The 12,268-nt window shown below is 44.5% G+C and overlaps 1 protein-coding gene across 1 annotated transcript; it reads right to left on the reverse strand.

The window, feature by feature from the left end:
- Window positions 1–10,182: 10,182 nt before the first annotated feature.
- Window positions 10,183–10,765, reverse strand: si:ch73-52p7.1 (uncharacterized protein LOC100321084 homolog). The gene is made up of 2 exons (XM_065013217.1): window positions 10,714–10,765; window positions 10,183–10,589 (listed from the first exon to the last, which is right to left on the reverse strand). Exons 1-2 carry the CDS (start codon window positions 10,763–10,765, stop codon window positions 10,183–10,185), a joined length of 459 nt encoding a protein of 152 aa, XP_064869289.1.
- Between the last annotated feature and the right edge of the window lie 1,503 nt (window positions 10,766–12,268).

Raw genomic sequence — 12,268 nt, forward strand, 5'->3', positions numbered from 1 at the left:
GCTTTGGGAACAAAATCACCACAGTTTGCAAGTCTGTGTGTTTCACTCAGAGCCTGCAGATACCTTTGTCTCCAGCAGGCAGGGGAGCTGATAGGGAAGTTGGATTGTGTCATCCTAGTCTGCAGAGCAGCGACAGGGCTCCTGGTTCTCCCAGCTACCATATCCAACAGGACATTAAGAGCACTGGCCATTGGTTAAACAGAGACTGGGACCCAGTCCCTTTCTTGGTTTCATTGCTGTGGCAACAAACAGTAGAGAGTATGGATTTGTAAAGGCTAGAAGTACCGTTTATAAAGGGTTATAAGGGATGTTCTTAAGCCCTCAAGCCCAACTTTCGCTAAGCGGATCCTGTGTTCTGCCTTTCATCCAGGACAACGGAATGGATCCCAGCCGGCGACCCAAAAAAACGACTTCGTAAAACTTCTCGCCAATGTCCAGTCTCTTGACAACAAGGTTGATGAAATCCGAGCAAGGGTAGCATTCCAGAGGGACATCAGAGACTGTAACGTTCTTTGCTTCACGGAAACATGGCTCACTGGAGAGACGCTATCGGAGTCGGTGCAGCCAGCTGGTTTCTCCGCGCATCGCGCCGACAGAAACAAACATCTTTATGGTAAGAAGAGGGGCGGGGGCGTATGATTCATGGTTAACGAGACGTGGTGTGGTCACAACAACATAGAGGAACTCAAGTCATTCTGTTCACCTGATTTAGAATTCCTCACAATCAAATGTCGACCTCATTATCTACCAAGGGAATTCTCTTCGATTACAATCACAGCTGTAAATATTCCCCCCCAAGCAGACACATCGATGGCTCTGAACAAACTTTATTTGACTCTTTGCAAACTGGAATCCATATATCCTGAGGCTGCATTCATTGTAGCTGGGGATTTTAACAAGGCTAATACCCTAAATTGTATCAGCATATCGATTGCGCAACCAGGGCTGGAAAAACCTTGGATCATTGCTATTCTAACTTCCGTGACGCATATAAGGCCCTGCCCCGCTCTCCTTTCGGAAAAGCTGACCACGACTCCATTTTGTTGCTCCCGGCGTACAGACAGAAACTAAAACAAGAAGCTCCCGCGCTGAGGTCTGTTCAACGCTGGTCCGACCAATCTGATTCCACACTCCAGACTTCTTCCATCACGTGGACTGGGATATGTTTGGAATTGCGTCAAACAACAACATTGACGAATACGCTGATTCGGTGTGCGAGTTCATTAGAACGTGCGTTGAAGATGTCGTTCCCATAGCAATGATTAAAATATTCCCAAACCAGAAACCGTGGATTGATGGCAGCATTCGCGTGAAACTGAAAGCGCGAACCACTGCTTTTAATCAGGGCAAGGTGACCGGAAACATGACCGAATACAAACAGTGTAGCTATTCCCTCCGCAAGGCAATCAAACAAGCTAAGCGTCAGTATAGAGACAAAGTAGAATCTCAATTCAACGGCTCAGACACAAGAGGTATGTGGCAGCGTCTACAGTCAATCACGGATTACAAAAAGAAAACCAGCCCCGTCACGGACCAGGATGTCTTGCTTCCAGGCAGACTAAATAACTTTTTTGCCCGCTTTGAGGACAATACAGTGCCACTGACACAGCCCGCAACCAAAACATGCGGACTCTCCTTCACTGCAGCCTACATGAGTAAAACATTTAAACGTGTTAACCCTCGCAAGGCTGCAGGCCCAGACGGCATCCCCAGCCACGCCCTCAGAGCATGCGCAGACAAGCTGGCTGGTGTGTTTACGGACATATTCAATCAATCCCTATCCCAGTCTGCTGTTCCCACATGCTTCAAGAGGGCCACCATTGTTCCTGTTCCCAAGAAAGCTAAGGTAACTGAGCTAAACGACTAACGCCCCGTAGCACTCACTTCCGTCATCACGAAGTGCCTTGAGAGACTAGTCAAGGACCATATCACCTCCACCCTACCTGACACCCTAGACCCACTCCAATTTGCTTACCGCCCAAATAGGTCCACAGACGATGCAATCTCAACCACACTGCACACTGCCCTAACCCATCTGGACAAGAGGAATACCTATGTGAGAATGCTGTTCATCGACTACAGCTCGGCATTTAACACCATAGTACCCTCCAAGCTCGTCATCAAGCTCGAGACCCTGGGTCTCGACCCCGCCCTGTGCAACTGGGTACTGGACTTCCTGACGGGCCGCCCCCAGGTGGTGAGGGTAGGCAACAACATCTCCACCCCGCTGATCCTCAACACTGGGGCCCCACAAGGGTGTGTTCTGAGCCCTCTCCTGTACTCCCTGTTCACCCACGACTGTGTGGCCACGCACGCCTCCAACTCAATCATCAAGTTTGCGGACGACACAACAGTGGTAGGCTTGATTACCAACAACGACGAGACGGCCTACAGGGAGGAGGTGAGGGCCCTCGGAGTGTGGTGTCAGGAAAATAACCTCACACTCAACGTCAACAAAACTAAGGAGATGATTGTGGACTTCAGGAAACAGCAGAGGGAACACCCCCCTATCCACATCGGTGGAACAGTAGTGGAGAGGGTAGTAAGTTTTAAGTTCCTCGGCGTACACATCACAGACAAACTGAATTGGTCCACCCACACAGACAGCATTGTGGTGAAGAAGGTGCAGTAGCGCCTCTTCAACCTCAGGAGGCTGAAGAAATTCGGCTTGTCACCAAAAGCACACACACACTTCTACAGATGCACAATCGAGAGCATCCTGGCGGGCTGTATCACCGCCTGGTACGGCAACTGCTCCGCCAGAGCAGGTGAGGGTGTGACATCTATATTTTTTTGTATTAATTGTGGATAAGTAATTGCATACTGGAAAATAATAACATTTGACAGTACAGGTTTGTACTGTTAGTAAATGGGGAGACACCATTATCAACAGTTGTTGTTATTGATCTATAATGGCAATGACATCATATATTTGCCAAAATTTCTGATATGTTCACATATAATGTGTTGATATGTCAATAACATCATGGGAATACATATGAAAAGAAACTTAAGGTCACCATACAGCTAGGTCCTTTAAAAGAGGGCTGTCTCAATGACACCAGAATACTTTCTCAAAGAGCAAGGCGACAGCCAGGGCAGGAGACGTAGTCAGGCAGTTAAAGCCTGACAGGAATAATTGTTTCTGCCTCGGTCTATTTCCCAGCCCCCAGTTGCCACGGTAAATGTCACAGTGACCATGGAGTCAGTTCACAGCCCAGCAGGGAGGGTCAATGTAATGTTATGTGTGACATGATATTCAACAATTCCCGTCCATAGCAACAACACAAGAATGCTGCTGTGCAAAGCGCTCAACAAACATCTATGAAATGGCATTAATATCACAACATGTCCATGTCTTTGTGGAAGAAACCTCTTAATGAAGACGTGTCAGGATCAAAGGACTGCTGTTGGAGATGTTGGTGGGTTGTAGATGCTATATGAAAGGCCTGCTGTTGGAGATGTTGGTGGGTTGTAGATACTATATGAAAGGCCTGCTGTTGGAGATGTTGGTGGGTTGTAGATACTATATGAAAGGCCTGCTGTTGGAGATGTTGGTGGGTTGTAGATGCTATATGAAAGGACTGCTGTTGGAGATGTTGGTGGGTTGTAGATACTATATGATAGGCCTGCTGTTGGAGATGTTGGTGGGTTGTAGATACTATATGAAAGGACTGCTGTTGGAGATGTTAGTGGGTTGTAGATACTATATGAAAGGCCTGCTGTTGGAGATGTTGGTGGGTTGTAGATACTATATGAAAGGCCTGCTGTTGGAGATGTTGGTGGGTTGTAGATGCTATATGAAAGGCCTGCTGTTGGAGATGTTGGTGGGTTGTAGATACTATATGAAAGGCCTGCTGTTGGAGATGTTGGTGGGTTGTAGATACTATATGAAAGGCTTGCTGTTGGAGATGTTGGTGGGTTGTAGATACTACATGAAAGGCCTGCTGTTGGAGATGTTGGTGAGTTGTAGATGCTATATGAAAGGCTTGCTGTTGGAGATGTTGGTGGGTTGTAGATACTATATGAAAGGCCTGCTGTTGGAGATGTTGGTGGGTTGTAGATACTATAGGAAAGGACTGCTGTTGGAGATGTTGGTGGGTTGTAGATGCTATATGAAAGGACTGCTGTTGGAGATGTTGGTGGGTTGTAGATACTATATGAAAGGCCTGCTGTTGGAGATGTTGGTGGGTTGTAGATACTATATGAAAGGCCTGCTGTTGGAGATGTTGGTGGGTTGTAGATACTATATGAAAGGCCTGCTGTTGGAGATGTTGGTGGGTTGTAGATACTATATGAAAGGACTGCTGTTGGAGATGTTGGTGGGTTGTATATACTATATGAAAGGCTTGCTGTTGGAGATGTTGGTGGGTTGTAGATGCTATATGAAAGGCCTGCTGTTGGAGATGTTGGTGGGTTGTAGATGCTATATGAAAGGCTTGCTGTTGGAGATGTTGGTGGGTTGTAGATGCTATATGAAAGGCCTGATGTTGAAGATGTTGGTGGGTTGTAGATACTATATGAAAGGCCTGCTGTTGGAGATGTTGGTGGGTTGTAGATGCTATATGAAAGGCCTGCTGTTGGAGATGTTGGTGGGTTGTAGATACTATATGATAGGCCTGCTGTTGGAGATGTTGGTGGGTTGTAGATGCTATATGAAAGGCCTGCTGTTGGAGATGTTGGTGGGTTGTAGATGCTATATGAAAGGCCTGCTGTTGGAGATGTTGGTGGGTTGTAGATGCTATATGAAAGGCTTGCTGTTGGAGATGTTGGTGGGTTGTAGATGCTATATGAAAGGCTTGCTGTTGGATATGTTGGTGGGTTGTAGATGCTATATGAAAGGCTTGCTGTTGGAGATGTTGGTGGGTTGTAGATACTATATGAAAGGACTGCTGTTGGAGATGTTGGTGGGTTGTAGATGCTATATGAAAGGCCTGCTGTTGGAGATGTTGGTGGGTTGTAGATGCTATATGAAAGGCTTGCTGTTGGAGATGTTGGTGGGTTGTAGATGCTATATGAAAGGCTTGCTGTTGGAGATGTTGGTGGGTTGTAGATGCTATATGAAAGGACTGCTGTTGGAGATGTTGGTGGGTTGTAGATACTATATGAAAGGACTGCTGTTGGAGATGTTGGTGGGTTGTAGATACTATATGAAAGGACTGCTGTTGGAGATGTTGGTGGGTTGTAGATACTATATGAAAGGCCTGCTGTTGGAGATGTTGGTGAGTTGTAGATACTATATGAAAGGCCTGCTGTTGGAGATGTTGGTGGGTTGTAGATACTATATGAAAGGCCTGCTGTTGGAGATGTTGGTGGGTTGTAGATGCTATTTGAAAGGACTGCTGTTGGAGATGTTGGTGGGTTGTAGATACTATATGAAAGGACCGCTGTTGGAGATGTTGGTGGGTTGTAGATGCTATATGAAAGGCCTGCTGTTGGAGATGTTGGTGGGTTGTAGATGCTATATGAAAGGCCTGCTGTTGGAGATGTTGGTGGGTTGTATATACTATATGAAAGGCTTGCTGTTGGAGATGTTGGTGGGTTGTAGATGCTATATGAAAGGCCTGCTGTTGGAGATGTTGGTGGGTTGTAGATGCTATATGAAAGGCTTGCTGTTGGAGATGTTGGTGGGTTGTAGATGCTATATGAAAGGCCTGATGTTGAAGATGTTGGTGGGTTGTAGATACTATATGAAAGGCCTGCTGTTGGAGATGTTGGTGGGTTGTAGATGCTATATGAAAGGCCTGCTGTTGGAGATGTTGGTGGGTTGTAGATACTATATGATAGGCCTGCTGTTGGAGATGTTGGTGGGTTGTAGATGCTATATGAAAGGCCTGCTGTTGGAGATGTTGGTGGGTTGTAGATGCTATATGAAAGGCCTGCTGTTGGAGATGTTGATGGGTTGTAGATGCTATATGAAAGGACTGCTGTTGGAGATGTTGGTGGGTTGTAGATACTATATGAAAGGCTTGCTGTTGGAGATGTTGGTGGGTTGTAGATACTATATGAAAGGCCTGCTGTTGGAGATGTTGGTGGGTTGTAGATACTATATGAAAGGCTTGCTGTTGGAGATGTTGGTGGGTTGTAGATACTACATGAAAGGCCTGCTGTTGGAGATGTTGGTGAGTTGTAGATGCTATATGAAAGGCTTGCTGTTGGAGATGTTGGTGGGTTGTAGATACTATATGAAAGGCCTGCTGTTGGAGATGTTGGTGGGTTGTAGATACTATAGGAAAGGACTGCTGTTGGAGATGTTGGTGGGTTGTAGATGCTATATGAAAGGACTGCTGTTGGAGATGTTGGTGGGTTGTAGATACTATATGAAAGGCCTGCTGTTGGAGATGTTGGTGGGTTGTAGATACTATATGAAAGGCCTGCTGTTGGAGATGTTGGTGGGTTGTAGATACTATATGAAAGGCCTGCTGTTGGAGATGTTGGTGGGTTGTAGATACTATATGAAAGGACTGCTGTTGGAGATGTTGGTGGGTTGTATATACTATATGAAAGGCTTGCTGTTGGAGATGTTGGTGGGTTGTAGATGCTATATGAAAGGCCTGCTGTTGGAGATGTTGGTGGGTTGTAGATGCTATATGAAAGGCTTGCTGTTGGAGATGTTGGTGGGTTGTAGATGCTATATGAAAGGCCTGATGTTGAAGATGTTGGTGGGTTGTAGATACTATATGAAAGGCCTGCTGTTGGAGATGTTGGTGGGTTGTAGATGCTATATGAAAGGCCTGCTGTTGGAGATGTTGGTGGGTTGTAGATACTATATGATAGGCCTGCTGTTGGAGATGTTGGTGGGTTGTAGATGCTATATGAAAGGCCTGCTGTTGGAGATGTTGGTGGGTTGTAGATGCTATATGAAAGGCCTGCTGTTGGAGATGTTGGTGGGTTGTAGATGCTATATGAAAGGACTGCTGTTGGAGATGTTGGTGGGTTGTAGATACTATATGAAAGGCTTGCTGTTGGAGATGTTGGTGGGTTGTAGATACTATATGAAAGGCCTGCTGTTGGAGATGTTGGTGGGTTGTAGATGCTATATGAAAGGCTTGCTGTTGGAGATGTTGGTGGGTTGTAGATGCTATATGAAAGGCTTGCTGTTGGATATGTTGGTGGGTTGTAGATGCTATATGAAAGGCTTGCTGTTGGAGATGTTGGTGGGTTGTAGATACTATATGAAAGGACTGCTGTTGGAGATGTTGGTGGGTTGTAGATGCTATATGAAAGGCCTGCTGTTGGAGATGTTGGTGGGTTGTAGATGCTATATGAAAGGCTTGCTGTTGGAGATGTTGGTGGGTTGTAGATGCTATATGAAAGGCTTGCTGTTGGAGATGTTGGTGGGTTGTAGATGCTATATGAAAGGACTGCTGTTGGAGATGTTGGTGGGTTGTAGATACTATATGAAAGGACTGCTGTTGGAGATGTTGGTGGGTTGTAGATACTATATGAAAGGACTGCTGTTGGAGATGTTGGTGGGTTGTAGATACTATATGAAAGGCCTGCTGTTGGAGATGTTGGTGAGTTGTAGATACTATATGAAGGGCCTGCTGTTGGAGATGTTGGTGGGTTGTAGATACTATATGAAAGGCCTGCTGTTGGAGATGTTGGTGGGTTGTAGATGCTATTTGAAAGGACTGCTGTTGGAGATGTTGGTGGGTTGTAGATACTATATGAAAGGACTGCTGTTGGAGATGTTGGTGGGTTGTAGATACTATATGAAAGGCCTGCTGTTGGAGATGTTGGTGGGTTGTAGATGCTATATGAAAGGCCTGCTGTTGGAGATGTTGGTGGGTTGTAGATGCTATATGAAAGGCCTGCTGTTGGAGATGTTGGTGGGTTGTAGATGCTATATGAAAGGACTGCTGTTGGAGATGTTGGTGGGTTGTAGATGCTATATGAAAGGCCTGATGTTGAAGATGTTGGTGGGTTGTAGATACTATATGAAAGGCCTGCTGTTGGAGATGTTGGTGGGTTGTAGATGCTATATGAAAGGACTGCTGTTGGAGATGTTGGTGGGTTGTAGATACTATATGAAAGGCCTGCTGTTGGAGATGTTGGTGGGTTGTAGATACTATATGAAAGGCCTGCTGTTGGAGATGTTGGTGGGTTGTAGATACTATATGAAAGGACCGCTGTTGGAGATGTTGGTGGGTTGTAGATGCTATATGAAAGGCCTGCTGTTGGAGATGTTGGTGGGTTGTAGATACTATATGAAAGGCCTGCTGTTGGAGATGTTGGTGGGTTGTAGATGCTATATGAAAGGCCTGCTGTTGGAGATGTTGGTGGGTTGTAAGATGCTATATGAAAGGACACAATACACTGACATTAACTTGACAATAACTTGATTGGAATAAAAAAAATAGCCTAAATAGATTTTAAACCTATAATTTTACATACATTATTGATATACCATGATATACTGTAGCATGATATAGCATGATATACCATGATATATCTACAGGTGTAATCGACACCTTAACACAGTAAGACCCTATTATACATTAATAAGTGATTTGCAGGTCACCAGTAATAAAAGTTTAGTAACTGTGCAAATACAAGCCATTACTAATATCCACCCCCCAAAAAGGAAATCCAATTTAACCATGTGGTGTTTGTGCAACTAAACTTAATATTTATTGTCACATGAAATTGAAACGTGGAAAAAACACAACCCTTATTTGAATGGTTACTCTCCAGTAAAATAACTTACAGAGGACCACAAGGAGAAACATCAAGTGGTCACTGAACCCAGTTGAGCGAACTAAAATGGATGACACTAGAGTGGCATGCAGAGGAGTACTGGGACTTCTGCTCTCCCTGGTGGAACAGATTGCCTGTATTCCTGACACTAAGACAGTGTCTGCCATCAGGTGTCGACTGGCCACGTAGTTCAGATAAGTCTACACTGCCACCAAGTGGTGATTCTTTGCAACCCCTTACTCTCTTTCAGACATTGATGGAGCACAATCCTATTGAAGTTTAGGAGGTGTATCATCATTTGTATTATTTAAGCAGGGAGTCCTATTGAGACCAAGGTCTCTTTTACATGGGAGCCATGCATGTACTGTTATTCATAAAACACAATCAGGATGTGTTCCCTGTCATAAAGCCGTATATACAATCAGGATGTGTTCCCTGTCATAAAGCTGCATACAATCAGGATGTGTTCCCTGTCATAAAGCCGTATACAATCAGGATGTGTTCCCTGTCATAAAGCCGTATACAATCAGGATGTGTTCCCTGTCATAAAGCCATATACAATCAGGATGTGTTCCCTGTCATAAAGCCGTATACAATCAGGATGTGTTCCCTGTCATAAAGCCGTATACAATCAGGATGTGTTCCCTGTCATAAAGCCGTACACAATCAGGATGTGTTCCCTGTCATAAAGCCGTATACAATCAGGATGTGTTCCCTGTCATGAAGCCGTACACAATCAGGATGTGTTCCCTGTCATAATGGCATGATTTCTATTGCTTAATTTATGGGTATTGTCATCAAACCATGTTCATATTACCCTCATATGTGCTTGCACTGTGCACTCAGCAGGCACACGTTTTTGACTGGTAGAAAAACTTAACTCGCCGAACAGAGATGCTGGCAGAAAGATGAAGTGTCAAGCAGAAAGATGAAGTGTCAAGCAGAAAGAGACAGGAGCAGGCTGCATACATGTCTCCCTTTGGGGGAACAGGACTTTTGGCACCAGTGGAAAGCAGGGTCCATGTATGGCAGTGAGCCAGTGTTGGACAACTCAGCTCAGTTCTCCCATCTTCAAGTCTGTTGATGTTTAGAGGAATAACTGCAGAACATACTGTCTTTAAAGTAATGGGACTATCTGTGCAGAGCAGTGGTGTAGTGGTAACAACAGGGTTCAATCCCTGTGTCCAGCCTTCCCACTGTTTCTTCCTGTTTTCCTGTCTGATTTCCTTACTGTGAAAATAACAAGAAGTAATAGCACCATGTGAGACATTGTGCTGTGCAAATCAAACCCACTCCTAGATGGAAATTGTGAAAATACACCATCTGCAATGATTGAATCGTGACCTTATCATATTGAAATGACCAAAAGGAGAAACATTCTATTTGGTCAACAGTGATTATGAAGATTGCCACTACCTATGTCTGCAACTGTGTGCAATGTTAGGTACATTGGCAATGTTAGCAAAGAAAAAGTAATCTGCATTAGTATATAAAAGTTACAAATATACAGGAAGTCTCTGGTAGCTTGAGTTTAGAGATCTGGGGAAGGGAGGACACATTGCTGTCTATGTTGGTTTGAATGGTATAGGCCTTCACATTGGATTCTCCCAGCAGCACTGAGCTGTGGATGATCCCTAGCCTGGCCTCTTTGTAGTAAGGTGCACCCACGTCCCTCCCCATTATGATGTCATGTGTCTGGCCAGACAGCCACAAGGTGTATGACACAGTCAGCCTCTGCAGATGATGTACTGTGAAAGAGTCCGAGAAGGCTGGCTTGTCTCCTACAGATTTGCACTTGATCCGTGTGAGATGCCACACCTCTGCGTTGTTCAGCAGGAGGGCCACGTTGAGCGGGCACGTGTACCAGACGGTCAAGAGTCTTATTTGCACTATCAAATCAAATGTTATTGGTCACATACACATGGTCAGCAAATGTTATTGCGAGTGTAGCGAAATGCTTGTAATAACACTTAAGATTAATACATAATATATAATACATAAAAAACAAAATACTGCAAAGTTTCTTAAGGACTAGAAGCGAGACAGCCCTCTCTGTCAGCGCCATCTTGAGTCTGCGCCAATGGCCATTAGTGCCATCTAAACTGGAGCTGATTGCCCGGTGCAGCACAGAGAACAGGTGGTTCCTACAGGTACACTCTCTGGGTTTGATAACACCACAGGCCACCAGCTCATGGACACAAGCACAGTATAACAGGCTGTGGTCAGTCACATATGTCAGTTAAACTCTGGCCCGAGGAGGCCGGACACCACCATCCATATCAAGCAGGACAACAGAGCTTGACTAAGGTGCCTGAGGTTCGACATCTCCATCTCCAACGGATGGAGGCACACCTCATTGAAGTCAGGCCAAGATGGTGCCTCTGATCCCTTTAGGAAATGGATCCTGTTCCCCAGCCAGAGACTGAGGGAATCTTAGGACCTAACTAAGCTGTTTTTGGCTGATGAAGAGAGAATGTCCAATCACAGACTGTCTTTGTTATGTTCATAGCTCCGTCCAGACTGAGCTGCTCAATTGGCTGTTTGAGGCTGTCCTGACCAGATGGAAGGGAGGATATTGGCTCCGGAGCCTTGTTAGCACAGGGTCACATCTGTCAACAACAGAATGAGCACTAAATACAAACAGTTCATCCTGGAACTCAAAGATGACTCCCACAGTACATCTATCAAGTCATTTATCTATATATTTGTAGCATTCCTGTGTCTCTCCACATAGGCTTGTTTTTTCAGGCCACCTGGTGACGTATTGGCAGATATTAGCCTCAAACCTGCTGTAATTACCTGATTGTCTGGAGGTGTTGCTTTGAGGGATGACAGAATATTCATTCTGCAAAATAACTGAAAACCACAAGAGGGCCTTGGATTGAAAGACAGACTAAGCCGAGGATTTATGGAGTTAGGTAGAGTTAGAAATTTGGCTGTCAGGAGTATTACAATGTAAATTCACTTTTAATCCATCTGTCTGCATATTCGAAGACGTCATATGAGGGTGCAATGAGATACCCGATAGGTTGGACGATACTCTTCTCTGCAATTATCTTGAAAAAACGTATACTTAAAAACTGTAAATCGACCAATCCTCCATCGTTAAGACAATGGAAAGATCATATACTTCATTATCTAAATATGGAAAAAGCATAGGCGACAGAGAGGAATAAAATGGTGCAATTTGAAGACATAGCGGAGAGTGGTGCAGGCATGGAGATAAGGGTGAGAGAGAGTAGGTGGGTCTGAGCAGGAGTGATGTTGTTGATGTTTTTTTGTATGTTGTCTTTTGTATGTGTATGTTTTGTATTGTTCACTGAACAAAAATATAAACGCAACATGTTGGTCCCATTTTTATTTTATTTATTTTTATTTCACCATTATTTAACCAGGTAGGCTAGTTGAGAACAAGTTCTCATTTACAACTGCGACCTGGCCAAGATAAAGCATAGCAGTGTGAACAGACAACAACACAGAGTTACACATGGAGTAAACAAGTCAATAACACAGTATTAAAAAAAAGAAAAAAGGAAAAAAAAGAGTCTATATACATTGTGTGCAAAAG

This window comes from Oncorhynchus nerka, linkage group LG28 (assembly GCF_034236695.1).
Source record: "Oncorhynchus nerka isolate Pitt River linkage group LG28, Oner_Uvic_2.0, whole genome shotgun sequence".
In the NCBI taxonomy this organism is placed as follows: Eukaryota; Metazoa; Chordata; class Actinopteri; order Salmoniformes; family Salmonidae; genus Oncorhynchus; species Oncorhynchus nerka.